Genomic DNA, 22,641 nt, shown 5'->3' with positions numbered 1-22,641 from the left:
CACAATAGTGACTGTTCGGAATGAAGGTAATGTTTATTTTCTTTTCATACTTTTCTGTATTTTTCAAATTTTCTGTAATGAATGCATTTAACTTCTTAAACATTTTCCAAAAACTACATAATTTAAAACATCATGAGAATACAGGAAAGACACTGTATCACTTGGGCTTCACATGTAGTCTATTTCGCTTTGTCAAATGGAACTGTGACAAAGACATTGAACGCAGAGCTTAAGTGCCTCAAAAAAAAAAAAAATCACTCCTGTTAATTGCTGTAAAATTTGTCTGTTAACTTTCATTCCTGTATATTTTCCTTTCTTAATGATATCTTGTTTTGGAGTTTATGATTTAACTAATTTTATTTTAATGTGTGATCAAATTATTGTCACAGCTGATAAAACAATTGTAATATAATGGCTTAACATTGATCTATTCCTTAGAAAAGCTTTGCTAGAAACCTAATAGGAGCAAGAGACTTGGAGGTAATTCATTAAAATTTCTCCAAAGAACTTATAACAAACAAACCACATGAAGTCAATAATGACAACATTTTAATCATTTATAAATACCAATAGCTAATATCATAGTTTGATAATCAAATCAGGATTAATATAATCTTATAGACTGCTTCTTTTCTCAAGAAATTAAATTATACAGAAAAAAGTCATCTCCTAGTCATACTCTTACACAGCAAGAAATATTTTAATTGTAAATGTGCCTTTTAGAACCTTTAAATTTCAAAAAGATGAGGAGGAGGACAGATCCTGTGTACTTACTAATCTGTAAATAGAGTACCAGGCCAAGAATCAATTCTGAAATGCGGCATCAATTGCACAGGCTTCCACTTAGTTTTAGTTGAATAAAAGCCCTACTAGATACGCAAATAACATCAAACTTGCCGGATTAAAGAGCGGCCCCTCATACTCTAAATCATGATTGTCAATCATCACCCAGGATTAAGGGATATATTTTTAAAACCTAAAAGCAAGCGCTTCCTTTTAACTTCTGCCTACTGCGCATTTTGGATTATCGCCCAGAAATAGTATTACTTGAAACAAGACTGCCTCCCTCCTACCATCTATGAGAAGTGCATTGTTACCATCTGCTGTTGTCTATTTGGAATAAAACTCAGCAAGGCATGCAGCTTAATGTTCAGAGCCCTTCAGCAGACTATGCTTGTGTTTAGAACGCAGCTTCACATTTAAATGGAGCCGATTTTCGGTTTAGTCAGTGTTTTCTCAACATTGCTATCCTCCCCACCAGAAAGAAGCAAATTAGTCTAAGAACTAAGACGACCACAACATATTTACATTGTAAAGTGGAAACTTCCTTTAAACCCTGCAGTGACCAGTGAAGCTTTACTTGTAAACTCTCCAGGTTTATTCAGGTGAATAATTTCCCCATTTTGTATTTTCTCATTAGCATTACCCTCTCCAGGCATCCATATTACTTTCACTATTAGGAAATATTCTTTTAAAAAGCATGTGTTCTTAGCAAATAAAACTGAAAAGACGTAATCATCAAAGGGCCTTGAAATAGTTGAGGCCCTTGTAGGCCAATAGTTAAGTGCAAATAATATCTCTAAAGTATCCACAACAAACCGATAACAGGTTTATTCATCTAGAGGTAGAAGGAGACTGAAAGTTTGGAGGGGGAAAGACATTTTACTTGTCTATTATTTTCTTGTGCTTTTTATTAACATGTAAATGTATTAATATTTTAAATGTATTAAATATTTTTTAGTCATAACCAATAAGAATATTTAAAATTGTGAAAAAGAAAGAAAATATATACTGGTTCTTTAAATTAAAAAAAAAAAATCACATTCCAGGACTAATCTTATCAAGAAATAACCTTTTAATAAGATTATTAAAACAAAGTATTAATTTCTGAAAAGTTCAGCATTCTATTAAAATACTAACAAAACACTGAATTACAACCCAACAGTTTGCTTCATTGAATTCATTCATCTGCTCCTGGCAAAGACATTCCAAATTTGAACTTAATTAATATTCCTTCTCCTGGTTTCCATAGTTTCTTTTTAAATATGAGTACCAGCAGAAACTGGTGGCAACTTTACCCATATTCTCAATAATAACACCCTCTGGCTGTCAATACGTACGAAAAGGAAAATTTTTTCCATACCCAGAAAAGCCGCCATTTTCATGTCTTTTGTTTGAAAATATGCTGGTAACATTTCTTTCTCTGTTATTTCACATATGCAGTTTGACATACTTAATTCTTTCCCTGCCTGTGGTTCACTCAATGCTCAGCTGAACAATAAATACTTAACAGTAGTGTGGCAATTCCTGGATCTGAACAATACCCTCCCATTCTACCTCTCCATACCCTCAAATCTGCAGTGGTCTACAAAACTGGGGCCTGATAATTAAATGTCCTGGTTGGAATCAATATTATGGCTTGAAAGTTTGTTGGGTATGAAACACTTCTTTGTTTCTATTCTAACATCCGAATGAAGATTTTGACCACAGTAAACAAAGGAATTTGTAAGAATATCTGTATGAGTAAATGACAGGTGGATTCACTAAAGTGATTGGTTTAGGCACCACTAAAACACTGTATTCCATACATTTTCTCTAATGCTAGGTATTTTCTCCTAGCCCAGAGTGGATAGTCAGTCTCAGACCTGATCTTGGGCTTCTTCTCTGTGCCTCTCCTCCTCTCGTTATCCCTGCATGTCCTAGCCTGGCTGATTGCTTTTGTGAATCACTATGCTGGAGGGCTGTAGCAGCATACTAAGCATTTCTGTATCCACTTCATTTTAGTCTAGAATGTCCACGTCTTTCTGCCATGATGCTGTTGCTCTTATTTTTCATCTAGCTTTCCCAACTCTGTGCCTTGGCACATTTCACACTGCCGATGCAAAATATTTCTGCCAAGTAAATGTGTCTGTTGTGGGTTACAAGAAGGTTTACAGCCTTGATCTGGCATGAGCTCCATTTCCTCTGGTTTGCACAAATCAGGTCTGGACCATACATCACATCAGCTCTTGTGGCCCCTGCTTGTGCTGCTCTTAGCATTCACTCCTCACTGGCCATCAGTGTCAAAAGTACATATGTAGACCCCACCCAAGAGGCCACAAGGTCAGTGACCTCTGGTTACTTCTCTTTGGTCTTGTTGACAACCACGGCTATAAGAAGTAACCACACAAGGCAGTCTGTTCTCATGGCCAGTATTGACCTTGTCTTATCCATTGCTACTCTATGAAACTCACTGATCCCTTTTCCTCTGAAAGGTTTTCAGTGAAAAAAATAAACTTGCAAGCAAAGGTCAGTTAGAAAGACAACATGCCAGGAAACAATAGACTACTTTTTTCTCATTGTATATTTCTATATGTCAAAGGACAAAATGCTTGTTTTTAATATGAAAAAGATGGGGCTTGCATTGAAACAATTGTTTCCCAAAAATCCTAAGAATAAACCCAAATGGAATTTTTTATTTATTAATTTAATTTTTTTTTTTTGAGACAGAGTCTCGCTCACTCTGTCACCCAGGCTGGAGTGCAGCAGTGTGATTCCCGCTCGCTGCAACCTCCACCTCCTGAGTTCAAGCCATTCTCCTGCCTCAGCCTCCTGAACCGCTGGGACTACAGGTGTGTGCACTACAGTGCTGGCTAATTTTTGTATTTTTAGTAGAGACAGGGTTTCACCATGTTGGCCAGGCTGGTTTCGAACTCCTGACCTCAGGTGATCCACCTACTTCAGCCTCCCAAAATGCTGGAATTACAGGTGTGAGCCACCGTACCCAGCCCCAAAGAGAATCTAAATTCAAATAAATTTAAAATGTGCTTACCTTAAATTTAAAAAAACTAAACAATATCACTAAAGAACATAAAACCAGATGAAAAGATATACTATGTTTTATGATAGAAATAACTTAATATTATAAAAATACCAATCTCCTCCAAATGAATATACCAATGTAGTTTCAATTAGAATGTTAACCAACATGGCAGACATGCATACTGTGCATATCTCCTCTGCTTGCTTACATGCTCCATTGTGCCATCAGACTTCATTTAGCAGAACACAATTTCAAAGATAAAATTATCAAGAATTTCAAGACGATGACAGCAGGGCATTAAACCAAGTATAGACTCTTCTGGAGGCTAGTAAGCCCTGGGCAACTGCACAGGTCACACAAGTATAAGGCTTACCCTGCCATTCTGGTCACCATATTTAAAATTGAAACTCTTTCTCATCAACTCCTTTTTTTTTTGCTGTACCTTGATCTATTTTCCCCTCCCAAAACACTTATCACTTTCTAACGTATTGTAGAATTGGTTTATTAATTATGTTGATTGTCTGCTTTCAGCTGCTGGGATGTAAGCTCAGCAATGTCTGGAGCCTCGTTCACTGATGTACCTCACATGCCTAGGAGAGTGCACAGTAAGTGCTCAATAAATATTTACTGACTTGAACAAATGATAAGATAAACCCTTGAGTGCTAATTGGGCATCTATGCTAGGATAATAAGACCCTGTGAGGCAGAGTCTTGTGGTAATACTTAACTGGAAATGTGTGCATTGACTTCTGAACTTTTCGCACCCTTCCATGGAGAGCAAAGGAGACATTGGGGGCTCTACACACACACACACACACACACACACACACACACACACACACACACACGGAAAGGCTTACTCCCTAAACTCTACATGTTTGTGCAGGTGTTTCTAACCTCTGCTCATGCTATGAAGGGCCACATTGGTATTAAACATGCTGCATATTTAAGCATGAAAAGCATGGATTTTCCAAGAGTAAGGAAGTGTTTTGGAAGCTATGTCAATTAAAATTTGTGACATGACTATTAACAGGGTTCAGATCTGAGGGGCAGGATTATTGGGATTTTTCACTTTTAAAATTTTAAGTGATCTGCTTTTTAGGAGATTGCTGGATAGTTTGGGCTTCTGATAGTAGATACATCCATTATACTCTGAGAAGTTCAGTTTGTTTGAGGAAATTTATCCAGAATAGGCTCTTTTGTTATACAAAGTAAATTTATTAATTCATTAGTTGATCTTGAAGGAACATATGAAGTCACAGAAAATCCAAATCCCGAAATTACAATCTGAGCAACTGATTTTGCAATTGCAGCGAAGTGTTCAATAGAACAGATGCCAATGTTTGCCCATGTTCAATCCTCTACCTGGTTGGATTCGCATTGGGTTTTACCTTCCTCTACCTGGGTGGATTCGCATTGGGTTTCTCCATGCCTCAACTCATGATAATAATGTTTGCATCTACCTCATAGAATTTTTGTGTAGATCTAATACAAAATCATTAAAATAGTATCTGGCACAGAGTAAATGCTCCATGAGTGTTAGCTATCCTTATTAGGAGTTCCGTTTAGTACCTGGATATGGAGTTGGCTGTGCTGGGCTCTTGAAGCTCTGGAGATGTACTTTCCTATGTGTAGATTTAGATAGTGTTCCTATGTGGTGATACTAAAATGCACTAACTTGAGATATGAGAAACCCACTCTACTATGACTAACCTTCTGGTCCCATCTCAATCATTTTAAGGCAGAAAAATGAATGGGTCTTGAAATCAGGACTGACGGGATAGGGCAGAAAGAGCTTTTCTGAGTCTGGATTTGGAGCATAAAAGTTCTCGGAGAGTTTTATTGGTGGGCATTAAGTTGACCTCAACATCTGGAGCCTGACAAACTCCAGAGGGTCCCTGATACTAAATTTGGGGCTGTTGAACCTAAGAAAAATCATTGCCAATGGCAAAGTAAATCACTTTGGAGGTATACTGTGGTTATCCCCCAAGCATGCAGTAGAATTTTATTAACCACTAAAACCTTAGGTTTAGGGGGAATTCAAGGTGTTGGATTGGAGTTGTTACAGTTTTAATATTTGTTTAAAAGTTGACCTTTCATAGCCCAAGCCAATAAAGCAGGAAGACACTACACTATGTATTTCTGGTTATATTATACTGCATATTTCTATAATGTTTGGAGTACTTACAGCAAGTATAATGAAAGCATAAGAGGAAAAAATATATTATTAATATAAAAATATTACATATACATGTTTTAATCCATCTACAGGAATTACTACAATAGTTCTTATGCTTTGAGGTCAAATTATGTTAATTATTAACAAGCAGTACAAGCTAGAAGTTGTAGTATACCCAGAAAGTTCTAGAAAATGTGCCTTTAGGTTCTATAGTATTTTTTACAGCATCATTAATGGCTATGAATAAAAAGCTGAAGTAGTCATGTTTCAGTTACTTTTTAAAAATAACCCTTTTATTAGAAACTAACTTAAATAAGTGAACAAATTGTAAATGTATTATCAATGAATTATTACCAAGTGAACACACTCATGTAACTCTGCTCAGATCAAGAAATAAAACATCCTAGAAGCTACCATCTTGCCCTCCTCAGACACCATCCTTCTCTTCAAAGGAAAGAGTGGAATTGCTGGGTATGCATATGCAGTAGAAACAAACATAGTTATCCAAATAGCAATATATCTATTCTCACCAGAAACATATATATATATATATATGAATGAGTTCCACTTGCTTCACGTTTACAAACACATGGAATTGTTAGGGCTTCTTATTTTTTGCCATTCTGGGGATGTGTAATGGCATCTCATTGTAGTTTTAATTTGTAATTCTCTGGTGACCAGTGAGATTGAGGACCTTTTCATATGTCCATTGGGCATTAGATATTCTCTTTTGTGGATCAAGTCTCAAATGTTTTACCCATTTTTCTGTTGGATTGTATTTTTCTTAATGACTTACATACATTTTTCATATATTCTGGATATGAATCTTTTGGCAACTATATTTTATATTGCAAATATTTGTTTTCCCTTCAATTCTTAAACTCCTATCAACAAAACTTTTCAAGAATCTTTATACCTCTAAATCCAGTTCCCCAACCTCTTGGCCCCAAAGATTCAGAGGCTGTTTTGCTCCCACTTCTTCACTCTTAATTCCAAAGTCTATTCATTTTCTGCTTTAGGATAACTGGGAGTGGGAATATTTTTTTTCCTTCCAGATGAAAGCTTCTATCCCACCCACTCAGTGGGGGATCTGATTCCCACAGTCCAAATGGTAAAATTCTACCAAAGTAGAAGGGATTTTTCAAAGCCAAGATGAGTCTACAAATTGATCTAAGCATAAGTTCCTAATTTTAATTTAATTTAGTTTTGTTGGTTTTGTTACCTATAAAGATATCTTTGTTTACACCATAATGAAGATATTTGCCTATGTCACCTTCTAGAAGCTTTATTGTTTCATCTTTCACATTTGAGTGCATTATTCACCTAGAATTTATTTTTGTATATGCTGTTAAGAAGGGTCAAGATCTAGAGTGAGAAACAGTAGACCATTTTTTAAAAACTGCCTCTCCCCCACTACTGTGCAGTGCCAATTATATCATAAATCAAGTATCTGTGCATTTGTCAGTCTATTTCTGGACTTCCTATTTTGCTCTATAGTTTTATTCTTCCTTGGCCAACATCAAATTGTTTTAATTATTGTAACTTTAAAATAAGTGTTGATATCCAGTGGCTATTATTGGACCTTTGCATTTTCACATGAATTTTAGAATCAGCTTGTCAATTCCCACAACAAACCTGCTAATTTTGATTAGGATTTTATTAAATGTATGGGTCACTTGGTAGAGAACTGAATTATAATATTGAGTCTTTCAATTCATGAATATGGCCTTTCACTCCCTTAATTTCTCTCAACAATGTTTTATAGTTTTTCACAAACCTATATATTTGATGTTTTGGTTCTTCTGTAATCTGTATTTTTTAAATTTTATTTTCAAGTTGTTTATTGCTGGTGTAAAGAAATAGTTTCTTGTATATTGATTCTGTATCCAGCAACCTTGCTAAATTCATTTAATAGTTTATCTTATATGAACTTTATATGTACACAATCATACCTGCAAATAATGAGTTTTATTTCTTACTTCCTCACTTATTGCATTGGCGAGGATCTCCAGTACACTGCTAAGCAGAAGTGGTAGCAAGGATCCTTGCTTCATTACTGACTTCTGGAAGAAAGCTTTCAATATTTCACCGTTATAATGTTTGCCATATATTTTTTGCAGATATTCTGGCATATTAAGGAAATTCCTTTTGATTCCTAATTTGCTACGTTTCTTTAAAATAATAAATGCATATTGAACTTCACTACCTGTTTTTCTTCTGCTTCTATCGAGATGATTTTTTCCTAATTCTTTAAATATGGTAAATTTCATTGACTTATTCAAATACCTAATCAACCTACTTTTGAAATAAGTCTGATATGGTTTCAGTATATTCTCTATTTTATATACTACTGGGTTTGGGTTGCTAATATTTTGTTTAGGATGTTTGCATTTGTGTTCACAAGAGAGACTGCTCTGTAATTTTCGTTTCTTGTAATGTCTTTGTTAATTTTTCACATCAAGTTTATGCTGGTTTCATAAAATGTGTTGGGATGTTCTCTCTCCTTTACTACTTTCTGAAAGGGTTTAACAATATTGGTATTATTTTTCCCTTTAATGTTTGGAGGAACTTATCAGGAAAGTCATTGGAACCTAAATTTTCCTCACAGGAAAGTCTTTAATTATGGATTCACTATTTTGGACATAGACTGTTAATATTTTCTATTTTTATCTTATATCAATGTTGGTAAATTAACTTTATATATATATATATGCCAAATTACATACCATTAAAATTTCAAAACCATTCTCCTATGTTTCAAAGCCATAGATGGAGTTTTTTTTTTCTCCTGCCACAATTTCTAGCAGATTATGAAGTTTAAATTTTTTGCATGAACTGAACCAAGTTCTGGCAAAAGATGTTCTTTCAGTAGTCAGTGACATTCCTCCTAGACCTACTTTTCCTAATGTATATATTTTAAGTCCATAGTGTTGGTATTCACCAAGATATGTAAACTAAGAATCTCGGAATCATCTTTGATTCCTTTTCTTGCTTACTCCCCACATCTAATAAAGCAACAATTAATAAGTCCTATTGGTTTAATCTTCCAAATATTCCAAATATTTCCTGAATGCATCACCTCCTCTTCATTCCTGTGCTACTCCCCTAGTTCAGGCTTTCACCAGATTAATGCAGTAGCCTGGTTTCTGTCCTCTTCTCTCCTGTAGTCCACTGCATACATTCTGACGAGTTCTTTTTTTCTAAAACACAGAATTGTTCATGTCATTCATTTACTTAATTTTCAATGGTTTTCTGGTTTTATGATAAAGCCTAAATTAATTGGGATACCATTTTAAAGACTTTTTTTTTTTTTTGAGACTGAGTCTTGCTCTGTCACCCAGGCTGGAGTGCAATGGCACAATCTCGGCTCACTGCAACCTCCGCCTCCTGGGTTCAAGCAAATTCTCCCGCCTCAGCCTCCCGAGTAGCTGGGATTACAGGCACCTGCCATGTGTATTTTTGTAGAGATGGCGTTTCCCCATATTGGCCAGGCTGGTCTTGAACTCCTGACCTCAGGTGATCTACTCACCTCGACCTCCAAAGTGCTCGGATTATAGGCGTGAGCGACTGCACCTGGCTTAGACTCTAAATAAGCTAACCCCAATCCAAATACTCGTTTTAACTTGCCCTTTTTGATGGACCTCACACATTGAGCTCTACTCACACAGCAGTTTTTCCATTCAGTGATATACAAGTGACTCATGCCTCCACACCTTGCAAGTTTAAGTTACTTCTGCCTAGAATTCCCCTTCTCCTTCCCTACTGATGAAATGCTACTTGCCTTTTTAAAGCACAGCTGAAATGTGACCTCCTTTGTGAAATCTTCTTAGAGGTAACAGAGCAAAGTGGTTAAAACATAGGCTATAGAAGTCTAAAGATATAAGTTTGAATTCTGATGCTATTACTTTTTAGATACATAATTTTTGTGAAGTTATTTAACTTCTCTGTGCCTCCATTTGACTCCTATTTCACATTAAGTTTATTGTAACATCTATTATAACAGATCTAGCCCAGAGACTCCTTTCTCACATTAAGTCTTTCTTAGCATATATATTTTCTAATGGCCTACAAAAACAACAATTGTATGATCATTTTTCCTTTGAACTTTATTAGTAAAAATATCCTATTGGTATTCAGTACTTAATGGTCAGGTTTCCATTCATACAGTTTCTCTGATGAACTCTGTTATTAAATAGCAATTACAGTAGCAAGGAGATTATATAATAGAAAAACATACGGTATGCATTTCAAATTTAATTCTTTCAAAATGTAAGTTCTGTGTCTTGGGCATAACACTTTATCCCCTCTTCAATTCAGCTTTACTAATTTGCTCACTACATTAAAACAAACAAACTTCCACCAAAAATATAGTTGTTTCTGAGTGATAAATTGTAATTTTTAAATTTAATATTTTAAAATGTTTACATGATTTCTGCAATGACCATCCTTATTCCCTCAATTTGGTCCTAAAGCCAAAACTTTAAGAGCTATGTGAGATGAGGATGGTCTCCTCCTGAGAGAGGTGAAGCCCAGTACGGGGTATGGAAGCTCAAGTGAGGTGGGGAAGATGTTGCAGAGGGGAGCGTGTGTGCAGGTGTGTATTTAAAATGTGTGTGTGTGTGTGTACACACATGAAGCCCCCTAGCATTATCTATTGAGAAAGAGTAGGGCTGGATATCTCAATAACAATAAGCACATCTCATGCACAAATCTTGGTTTCTAACTGCCAATTTCACTAAAAGGTAGAGGAATGGCTGATTCCAGAGCTAGGGCAAGTTAAGTGCAAGATGAACTTGGAAAATCCTGTTGTGCCCAGAAGAAAGTGCTGTAAAAATGACAGGAACATGCCAAAACAACACAGGAGACAACCTGAAGAGGCTTCTTCTGACCAAACTGAAATAATTTGAGATTTGGTAAAATGACAGATTATAATCAACTGAACAAAAAACTATGAATACATAGTGATACCAAGAGAATTCTGATTAGAAGGATACATACACACACACACATAAAGGATGGCTGGTTAAGGTGGCTCACACCTGTAATCCCAGCACTTTGGGAGGTTGAGGTGGGTGGATCACTTAAGGCAAGGAGTTCGACACCAGCCTGGCCAACACGGCAAAACCCCATTTCTACTACAAATACAAAAATTGGCTAGGCATGGTGGCATGCACCTGTAGTCCTAGCTACTTGGGAGACTGAGGTGGGAGAATCACTTGAATCCAGCAGGCAGAGATTGCAGTGAGCTGAGACAGCGCCACTGCACTCCAGCTTGGGAAACAGAGCGAGACTCTGTCTCCAAATAAATAAATAAACTAGGGGGATCTATATATGTCTGTATCTATTAACTAAACCTACCTCCAAAATATTTACAAAGGGAAAAGTAATAGTTTTAAAGTGCACAAGCCTGGTAAACAGTACCTTAAGAAAGTGATAAAAATGAACATCATCAGAAATGGGGCAAATTGAAATTGTGTACTATGTGATAGGATGCAACAGTAACGCAAAATTGCATCTGTGGTACTCCTGCCAAAAAGCACAACCAGAATCTAATTACGGGGAAACAGAACTCCAAATGTAGGGGTATTTTACAAAGGAACTTCCCTATAATCTATAAAAATGTCCGGAGTCACAAAAGTCAAGGAAAGACGGTGGAACTGTGTCAGAATGAATGAAACTAGAGACACTACAACCTAAAGCAACACATGATTTTGAACTGAGAACCTCAAAAGGAATTAGGACAGCTAGTATAACTCGACTGGGGTCTGAGGATTAGTAATATGTCAATGTTACGTTCCCAATTTTCATGTATTGTAGTTATACCGAAGCATTCTTCTTGGAAATACAAAAGTATTGGAGGATGGTGCAGCATCATGACAGTGACTTATTCTCAAAAGGGAAAATTTTTATTTGTACAGTATTTACAACCCTTCTGTTAAGTCTGATTGTTTCAAAATTTTTTCTTTAAAAAACAGAATTCAGAACACTAATCAGTAGATTCTTACTAGAGCTGATAAAGCAATTCAATATGATATATAACTAAGAAAACATAATTTTAATCATGGTAAACTTTGTTCAATTCCTGTGTCCACTGTGCACATGTTCTTCAAAACTGTTTTGGTTTTATTATTAATTTCCTTTGAAATTTTTCCCATGCATGACTTTCAGAATCTTGTTTACACACATGCACACACACACATAATTAGGAGAGCAAAATGTTCATAGATGCTGTAAAGTTATGTGAGTTCTATTTTTAAAATAAAAAAAGTACATATTACTATAAAAATAACTTCTCCCCCTTGTGGCAAAAATTGAAAATACATTCTACTGGAGAACTATAATGGAGAGGCACTTGGGTATTATTCCTTATAAAATATTCTCACATAACTTCATGTGAAATCCCCCATGTTATCCTCTAAATGGTACACAGTATTTACAGACAATATACTTAGAGGTAGCTTCACAGTTTTCTTTACATCCAGCATTGTCGAGACTCTATTTGGATATTTTCTATAGCAAAAAGCTAAGGGTTATTTTTCTAAAAACAGGGACTCACTATGTTGCCCAGGGTGGTCTTGAACTCCTAGGTTCAAGTGTTCTTCCCACCTCAGCCTCCCAAGTAGCTGGGAAGCTGCAGACTTGATAAAAGTGCTACAATAAAAGGCCAGTTGAAAGGAACCAGTTACGGTATAAAGATTAAAATGATAGGCAGGCAAAGAGGGATGGCCTCACTTAAAGGCACCTGCCAACTTAAGATGACAGGGGCATCAGGAAGACTTCTCACCTCTCAAAGTTTAATCTCAAAACTCTGGAAGTCCACCATTGGAGACTAATTCCTTTGTTAGTTCTGTCCAACCATCACTTAGTTTATTAACATAAAGATAACTGGAAAGGATACGACACTTTCTTCATTTAAGATTCCCAATGGTGAAAACAAAGAAAGTCACTCATCTGAGCTATAAAAGAAACTTAACTTTCTTATTCCAGGTTCCTACTTCCTTTCTTAACCCTCCATATTTCCTCCTATTAAGTCACTAGGCACTTATGATTCTACGTTTTACTGACCTTTCACTGATTATAAAGTAATTTAAGTGATTTTTGAAAGTAAACTTAATTCCAGTTTCAGAGTTTTAAATTAAAAGTGGCTCAGTTGGATACTGTCTCTTAAACACAGTAATATAAATATTAGTATCTTGGCTAAAATGAATTATTGACAATTTTAATACATGTTGCACAGTACATATTAATATAGAAAAATACATGTTATCAGCAGCATAATGTTGACCATGTTCTAATCCATTCCACCTGCTCAAATATTAGTGCAAATAATTATATATTTGTAATGCATCACTGCTGTCTAGCAAAATCTACGCCTTCTGAATAAATGACTTTCCTCTGAGGTTGACTGCTATTTGAAGTATGATGTGATATATTCCTATTTAAACTGGCTTTGTATGGTGAGGCAGACTGCGACCTTCTAAACCACTTAGAAAATGGGCGAGCGTGTTTAATTACTCATCTTTCCCCCCAAAAGTAGATATTTAATCACAAAACAAAGGTTAATGGTACCTATTAAATAATAATGATAAAACACATGGCGTCTAGTTCAAAAATAGGAATTTTGTTAGGCCCAGGGGCAGCCTAACTGCTCTAATTTGGTAATTAAAATCTCTATTCTCTAAATGTCAGGTTTCTGTCCCCTATACATTTGAACAGTTGTTTCTTCCCTAAATTTGTAAAGAGAAATGATTGATCAGTGGTAGAAATAAAAGGTAAGAGTTATAACAGCTTTTAAAACCCTTAACATGCAATTCTGATTACATGAAAATGACTATCTACTGTTAATATACTAAATATTTTGCCTTACATTTTCACTCCAGCATTAGTCATTTAAAAACTACCAACGTATTAAATAGTTAACACAATTGGCAAGCCTATGACATTTAATAGTTTTTGAACATAAAAACACTGATTTCTTCGTATCTTCCAAGGTAGAGTTGTCATTTACTTCTATGTCACAAAATATAGTACCAAATATTTGGTCTCTTTCTATTGTGAAAATTATCAAGCTAGAAAAGTATATAAAATAATACCAATAAAGATTTGTGATAGACATTTTTCTATTAGGTACAAACAACATTAAAGTTTCATGACCACTTATAAAATTTAAAAAAATCAAATTTAGAAAGTATGACCATACATTGAACATATTAAGAAAAACACAACAGTAAATTAGATATTGACCCTGTATGCCAACTCTGTAATATAAATGCTACAATAAGACTCATATTGGAAGAAACGATTAAGCAAAACTAACGAACCTACCAAACTAAAGGATCTATTTAATGTTATGTAAGGAGAATAGCATATAGAACCTAAAAGTGAGTGAGAAAAGATTTAGGTTTCAATCTGCGCATTTTACTAGCTGTAGACCTTGACTGGTCTACTTACCTTTCTATGCATTAGGTTTTTCATCTGTCAAATGGAAATAATAGTACCCAAATCCTAGGGTTGCTCTAGAATCAAATAATGTATGCAAAGGACTTATTAGCACAGTGTGTGAGACTTAAATCAATACATGTAACTATAATTATCTTTATTATGCAGTAAAATTTTTTAAATTGCTAACTTTTAACTTTATATAGAATTATTCAGTCTGACAATATGAACTGATCTTTTCTTCTAAAGTACATAATAATGTATTACAGGATAGGTCAGAGAGAAATAGTACAGAAACTGAATACAGTTAAACTAATTGAATGAAAGCACAAAATGCTTTGTATGTAAAATTCAGTAATATATGGGTAATATGCAGAATATTTTTGCATTAAAAAAAGTTAATCTCCCAGATGTTGGCTTTGTTAGTCATCAATAAATTATGTACCGACTGAACTGCTGTCTCTCAAACACAGTTCAAGCATGCCTTAGCCACTACCTTGAGAACTTGACCACTTTAAGGGGTTTTGTGGCATTTCAAAAATCAACATCTCTTTATCCAGATCCTTGTAAATATTCACCATCATAGGTAAGAAAAACGCATTTTAGGGAAGCAGTCAATTCTCCACTTGGAATCAATCTACTGATTGATAATTAAATTATTTCCCTGTGAACCAGAAGGTTAGTACTTAGAAAGCAAAATACTTAGCAGTGAATGAGGGGGAAAAAAAGAATGATCTACAATGTAATATAAATTAACCTAATTTAAATTAGATTTTAATTTAACTTACTTTGGACAGTTCTTTTTAAAATAAGGAAGATTCTAAGGACTTGCAGCTATGGCAATCCTCAAAATTGGACTAAATATTGTCTTGGAATGGTCAGGTGGTCATCTGTCTAAAGATCCATCCAGCTACTATTTAATAATTCTTCATAAGGACACTTCATCTACTCTGGTTGACTGTCATTTTCAACATCATAATTTATATAAGGTAGGCTTCCTTTACTAAACTCATATTCTGCATTTCAGATATTTCTCAATTTTAGGAAAACAATATGCAGTGTGTTAGAGCGTATTTTCAACTTCATTCAATGCATTATGTAAATACTGCATATTAGCTCATGTGGTATTATGTAATACTGCAAAGATTGCATTTATGTAAATGTTGGTTAAAGCTACCAATTATACAAAGCTCCATTCTCTACCTAAAATTTTACCATGTGCAAATGAAAAACATTTTACTTATTGATCATCTCTTCTGAGCCATACACTTTGGACAAAATTTTGTGATGGCTATAAATATGAAAACACTTAAAAAATCAGAATACCAAGAATGCATATTGCTTCACATGACACATTTTTTTTCCCCCTTAGAGAAAGACCATCTGTTTAGGATAAATTTCTAGTCTTATTTATATAGTCAGTATTTTTTGCTAAAAAAGAAAGTGAGAAGACCTATGCTGTGAAAAAATTTTAAAATCTTAAATTTTTAAATAAAAAATCATTTATAAAATTCAGGATGGATGGCTCTAAAATATAAAAAGAGTGAAATAAAAAAAAACAACTGCAGGGAATTTGTTTATTGAGCATTAATGTTAACACTTCTAAATTAAGTACTCACTTATGAATTTTGCCACTGTCCTATCAACGGACATAATAGAAAATATTGCACAGAACTCAAGCATGAAAATAATTAACAAAAGAACTAAGCAACAAGTATATGCTTTACATTTTAAAAATTAATCCAAACAAAATAATTTGAAGCACTTCTCTGATTTGGAAGTCTTAAAATGTTATCTCATGTTTTATTTGAGATTTTTTTTCGTTTTTTCTTTTTTACAAATTGACACTGTACAAAGAGCTTAAATGGCCAGTAAAACTACTGCCTTAAAATTGTTGGCTTTAAGTAACAGAGGTAAAATTTGAATTCACATCAGAGCTTTCTAAAATGGCAATAGTACAAGCATATGACTTTATCTAGTATCCAAAACCTGTTCTGGCTTTTCCTTGGCTAGAAAACAAGACAGCCTTCTAAAGCTGTCATATATGTCCTAAAATTCTTTGAAAAAAGTTGGTATACTTCATTCCCTTGCTTACCTTGGTAACACTGAACTAAACAGAAAATGAAGAAAATTCAGTCAATAGTAACTTAAACAGTACTAAGTTAGCTCTGGACTTAGAAGGTTTGGTAAAGTTGATGACATTCAGATTAAGGTTCTCAGAAGAAAAGCAGTTTTCCAAAAACAGGCTTAAAAGCCTGTATTAAAGAAAAAATGCCAAGAGTGAGTAACACTTAAGTTTATCCTGTTCCTAGAAGACTATGAACAACACGATGGGAGCTGAAACATTACATATAATTTAGAATACATTCTCCCAGAGCAAGTTTACAAGGTTTATAGAATAGCAATGGCCTTTCTAAATTTTCACTTGATGTTCAAAATTTTATAAGTGATTTAATACGTCATCAAATTAAGTCAATTCCATTAACTATATCCAAGTAGGAATAACTTCAGAAATGCTTTGAAAAAGGACAATGACAGACCTATAGACATGAAAAGCAACCAGTCTTTGCAAAGCTCATCTCCAAATCTATCAATTCCTCTTAAAATAAAAGACTAACCACATATTCAGCCATTCCATCTTATTCAAGTTTAGCATTACGACAGAAAATCTTAAAGGGCTGCATTGTTGCTAAACACTGTCAATATTTCTTATATGCACTATTTAGACTATACCTCACTTTTTTTACTTCCCTTATAATATTAAAATAATGAATAAATATGGTCCTTTAGTTAAGGTCCTCCACCTTAAGTGAAATATAAAATAAGGTAGTTTTATCAATTTCTTACTAGAATTGGCTTAAAATCTATTTACCAAATAAGAAATAGTAAACTTTTAAGTTTTACCCAGAAAGCAGAAGTATTCTGATCCACTCCTAATGTCTACATAAAATATTTCATCATTTTAGTTCAGTTTATGACATTTTTTGGACTAGTACTAATGTTGTCCCTCAGAAAAAAATCCAATCAACCAACTACAGAAAGTAAACTTAATTGTTAACCTTTTGAAAGAGGCAAAAAAATTATTTATGAAAACCTAAAATAACCTGATTAACAATTGATGCTGAAAAGGTCATTAAAAACTGAGGAATAATAAATGTAGTTTTCCTGTATTTTGCCCATTATTAATGGAAAACAGAATGGCAAAATTTCTAAATGGAATATGTTAAAGGTACAAGAACCGAAAACACTGGTAACATTTCCTTTGCCTTCTGACAGCAACATTTTCTAGGATGAAAACAGTGACATGTAGTTTTAAAGAATCTGAAATTTCTACATTCAAGAATGGAATTAAAATTCAACATAAGGGGAAAAAAGCAAAATATAGTTAGTGGTATCCAAACTTTAAATAAAACCTCAAAGGTAAGTATGGCTGCTGTTTTGTTCCAGTCACTGTTTCACAAAATGTTGGCTGTGTCATAAGGTATCTCCTGTGCTTTCTATCAACCGAGGCCTGCTGAAGTACAAGAAATTCCTCTGTAAAGGAATTGACATTGAATTCCTTTGTAAATTCAATCTCAGCTGAAGTGTCGAGCAAGGCGGGCAGATCTATAATCAGCACGAAGTTGTACGAAGGAGTGAAGTATATTCTTGTCCAGATTAGCAAGTTGTTCTCCTGAGCAGACTTGCTTTAAATTATCTGGGGCAACTACCAGAAGATTGCAAAGAGCATGCAGAGTATCAAAAAGATGTAATACCATTGGAATCTGAATTGAGAGAAGAAAGAAAGTAACATTGAAACAAAACAGTTTCCAGTTTTACAATTAGCTTCTAACTTCTTACATACTGTCAGGTGGGACTTACTAGTGTGCATGGAGTTCAACATATTAGAATTTTTTTAAAGATCACAAAGCATTAAAACTTAAAGATTTCGTAGTTAAATAAACTTACTATAATATTTCAAAAAGATTCATATGTCAATTCTCTTCAATATAACAATCATATATACTTCAGTGGACTAAACCTAGTTATTAATATATAGCATTTTTCATAATTTAAATGTTACAGAAAAATTCAGAGGGACATAAATGAAGACAACGTTATTTTCCTAATGTGTGACATATACAGCATTAGTCATGGATGTCAATAAGTCAAAGACTGTGGAACTGAAAATACACCGTGAAGCAAAAATGTGTTTAATATTAAATATGTGGGCCACGTGTGGTGGCTCATTCCTGTAAACCCAGCACTTTGGGAGGCTGAGGCAGCGGATCACTTGAGCCCAGGAGAGACCAGCCTGGGCAACACTGTGAAACCCTGTCTCTGGAAAATAAAATAAAATTTAAAATTTAAAATTAAAAGAAAATGACTGGAACAACACTGTTTCAGGTAGAATGTGTTAATCTATCTCATACAATATCAACAAAAGTTATAAACCTTTCACTAATTATAAGTAAATAGTGATTTTTAATGATCTGACTTATGTTCCTGGGCCTATTTGCAAGATTGATGTTTTTGTGTATACATACCTTGAAGTCTTTGGCACACTTCCTATATTCAGCTACATCACAAATTGCCAACATGCCACCCATACAACTGTAGGAATATTGTTGAAGATGCTCATAGATAAGTCGATGAAAACGTACTCCAAGTTCCATCAAAACTGTATCCACATTCTTCCCATCCATGGAATTTTTAATCTTCTCCACTTGTTTTCTTACGTAAGCACAGACTTTTACACAAGCCTATAAAAGTTTTTCTACACTCATTACACAGAAATGTATACCAGCTTAGCTAAAGAGGAAATACATAAGTTTCTCATTAATCTGTAAGTATAAAAGAAAAAAATCTAGGGCACAGTAGGATACACCAATGAAAATGTTAGCAAAGTATTAACAAATTGAATCATTTTACTCACATTAGTATATTGAATCAAAACATTGTTTTCATCTTCTGGCTTAAAATCTGTTTTCTTTTGTTCTGCAGCCAAAATATGCTTCATCTGTCCAATCATACAATTTAATGTCCTAGAGAATTGAGAACACAACATTCTTTAACTCATCTAACTTATTCTATGTTTATATTTAATTATATTATTTATGCTAAATTAAATCAGTTATTTAATATCCTATTACCATAAAACTCTTTCACTATTGGTAAACTTTAGATATTAGAAAAAGTCAGCTCTAGATCTTAATATGAAAGAGCTCTTGGTTTTATTATCTTTCTGCTCAAAACAGAAGGCAAAAATTCTTTGTGCAATACTTCAAGATTCAAAGATCTCAGAAGCCTGTCACTAGTTTAATTTCTTAACAACTAAGGATCTTCAAAGGCAAAAACCACATACAAGTTAACTATCCCTTTCTCAAAATTCTTGGGACCAGAAGTGTTTTGGATTTTGAAATTTTTCAGATTTTGGAATATTTGTATATATATAATAAGATACCTTGGGGATGGGACCCATTCTAAACACAAAATTCATCTATGTTTCATATACATCTTATACATGTAGACTGAGAGTAATTTTATAAAATATTTTAATAGTTTTATACATGAAACATTTATGTTCACTGAGCCATCAGAAAGCAAAGATGTCACTATCTCAGACACCCATGTGGACAATCCATGGCTGTCTGGCATCACCATCATTCCTGACTCTGAATTTATATGCTACCAGTAAGCAATCATTTTCTTATACTTATTCACACATAAGTACTTAACAGTAAAAAAGATGACATGCCATTCATACAGAGAAAAAATAACGTTTAAGGTAACCAAACAGCACAGTAACATCACCACAATACCTGTATTGCCTATTAAACAACAACAAACAAGGTAGCAGGTTTTCAGTCTCCACCTACGATGCTGTGCTTTCATGAAAAGGTTACTCTATCCTACATTTTATTTTTTTAGGTGACAGGAAACATCAGAAGTAGTTGAGAGACCAGAAAGCAGGACCTCTTTGGATGAGGAGATATTCTGCTGGATGGCTTCTTAAAAGTTTCCTCTGGAGTTATCTGCCTCACTAATAACGGTTTTTGTCTTAGAAGTCTCTATTTGATTTTGTAAACTGATATGACTTCTTGTTCTGTTATGAATGTACACTGCTGTACTTTTTTTATAAGTCCATTGCACATTTTCACCATATAATCTACAGGCATTTTTTCTGCAGTGTTAGCAACATTACTTTGTCACTATTATCACAATCACCTTGATTTAGAACCATTTTGGCTATTTCACTACCAGTCCATGAATGAGCAACTGGAGTCTCACTGATGTTAAAAATTATTTGATATTCACTTCATCCAACTTACTGATAGACTCTAAATGTATTATTTTTTGTATACGTAAGAAGTCAGACATCACTTTTTTCTCACTTGAAATATGGAAATCTTCAAAGTCACTACCTTGTTCATCCTCTTCACTGAACATAGCTGAAGGCCAGAGGTTGTGCCAGGCATGCATCACTGTCTTTAGTCACTGTGTTCCAAGCTGGCAATAGCATATACAGCATCTTTCATGCTCAACTCATTTTGAAAACCTTCCATACCTTCCATACTCCTACCTCTGTTCACCGTTGCTAGTATGCTGTTCAAGAAAGTGTTCTGAGAGGCCAAGGTGAGAGGATAGCTTGAGGGCGGGAGTTCGACAAGACTGGCCAACCTGGTGAAACCCTGTCTCTACTAAAAATACAAAAATTAGCCAGGCGTGGTGGTGGGTGCCTGTAGTACCAGCTACTCAGGAGGCTGAGGCAGAAGAATTGCTTGACCTGGGAAGATGAAGTTGCAGTGACCTGAGATGGCGTCGCTGCACTCCAGCCTGGGCAAGACTCTGTCTCCAAAAAAAAAAAAAAAAAAAAAAAAGAAAGTGTTCTGAGACAGGGTCTCACTCCATCACCCAGGATAAATGCAGTGTGATGATTGCTCACTGCAGCCTGGACATACCAGGCTCAAGTGATCCACCCAACTCAGCCTCCTGAGTAGCTGGAACTACAGGCACATGCCAGAACACCTGTCTAATTCTTAAATTTTGGGCGGGTAGAGATAGGGTCTTACTATGTTGCCTTAGGCTGGTCTCAAACTCCCGGGCTCAAGTGATCCTCCTGCCTCAGCCTTCCAAAGTGTTGGAATTATAGGCTTGAGCCACCATGCCCACCCAAGAAAGTGTTTCTATATTTACTCTTCATTGATCTAAAGATACCTTGGTCAGAAGACTGAATAAAGTCACATTTGGGAAAAAGTATGACACGAACAGTTGTCAAGGAATAACAAAATCTTGTAGTTGTTATCCAGTCCAGCTTTTCTGCAGTATGTGCAAGCCACTAGTAAAAAACGTTTGTAAAACCAATCAGAAAAGACACCCTTGGTTATCCATGCCTTTCTGTTAGCATAACAGTGGACCCAACAAGAAATTCATTCCTTGGAAACAATGAAGATGCAAGCTTCAGCCTATTACAGCAAGCTTACACTTCTACATGCCTGCTGCATTAGCACACCCCAGCACAGTTACTCCGCCCTTGGCAACCTCAATTTCTGTAAAAGCCATCTTATCACCTGTATTGTCAGTGTCTTCCTGGGGCAGTAATGCCAAAATAGTAGTGTTTCATCAACATTATGGACTTATTCTCACACCAGATTTTCATCAGCAATAACCTTGGCAAACTCATTAAGGAATTTCTCTGCTGCTTCATGACCAGCAGATGCTTTATCACAACAAACCTTTGAAAACATAATGCCGTGTCTGTTCTTAACTTTTGGCAAACAGCCTATTGAATAGCCATGATTCCCTTCAATTTTCAATTCATTGTGATAGATCTTTGTTTCATCATCACCATACCATTAAGTGGCAATGTATTCATTGCAATGCGGACAGATCCACTCTTTCAATACATAATCAAGATCTTCACTTTTAGCTTTATGTAGTGTTTTTATATTTTTCATTAACTTCCGTTCATCACTTTCAGCACAGAGTTTCTCCTTCTGTTTCTTCAGGTAATATATGGTGGTCATTTCAATACCATACTCTTCTGTAATACATTTCACACTTACACCACCATCCTTTTTGTCCAACAGCTTTGATAAACATAAGTGCTGCTAGGTATGGTGACTCACACCTGTAATCCCAACACTTTGTGAGGCTGAAGTGGGAGGATCACTTCAGCCCAGGAGTTCAAAAATAGCCTGGACAACATAATGAGACTCTATCTCTACATTAAAAAAAAAAA

The 22,641-nt window shown here is 34.9% G+C and overlaps 2 protein-coding genes across 2 annotated transcripts in view; one reads left to right on the top strand and one right to left on the bottom strand.

Moving 5' to 3' along the window:
• The window catches only part of NAA30 (N-alpha-acetyltransferase 30, NatC catalytic subunit), an 834,104-nt gene that overhangs the window by 617,792 nt on the left and 193,671 nt on the right, over nucleotides 1-22,641 (top strand). The window lies entirely within an intron of this gene.
• EXOC5 (exocyst complex component 5) overlaps nucleotides 13,167-22,641 on the bottom strand; it is a 65,568-nt gene continuing 56,093 nt past the window's right edge. Inside the window, exons 16-18 of the mRNA XM_050799723.1 lie at nucleotides 19,336-19,444; nucleotides 18,947-19,162; nucleotides 13,167-18,184 (exon numbers count right to left, since the gene is read on the bottom strand). Of these exons, the coding sequence (XP_050655680.1) occupies nucleotides 17,996-18,184; nucleotides 18,947-19,162; nucleotides 19,336-19,444 (514 nt within the window). The 3' untranslated portion in view covers nucleotides 13,167-17,995. The remainder of the gene's footprint in view (nucleotides 18,185-18,946; nucleotides 19,163-19,335; nucleotides 19,445-22,641) is intronic.

The sequence above is a fragment of the Macaca thibetana genome, chromosome 7 (genome assembly GCF_024542745.1).
Source record: "Macaca thibetana thibetana isolate TM-01 chromosome 7, ASM2454274v1, whole genome shotgun sequence".
Taxonomy (NCBI): Eukaryota; Metazoa; Chordata; class Mammalia; order Primates; family Cercopithecidae; genus Macaca; species Macaca thibetana.
Note: the sequence above shows the minus strand (reverse complement) of the source record. Positions and strands in the feature narration are given on the sequence as shown.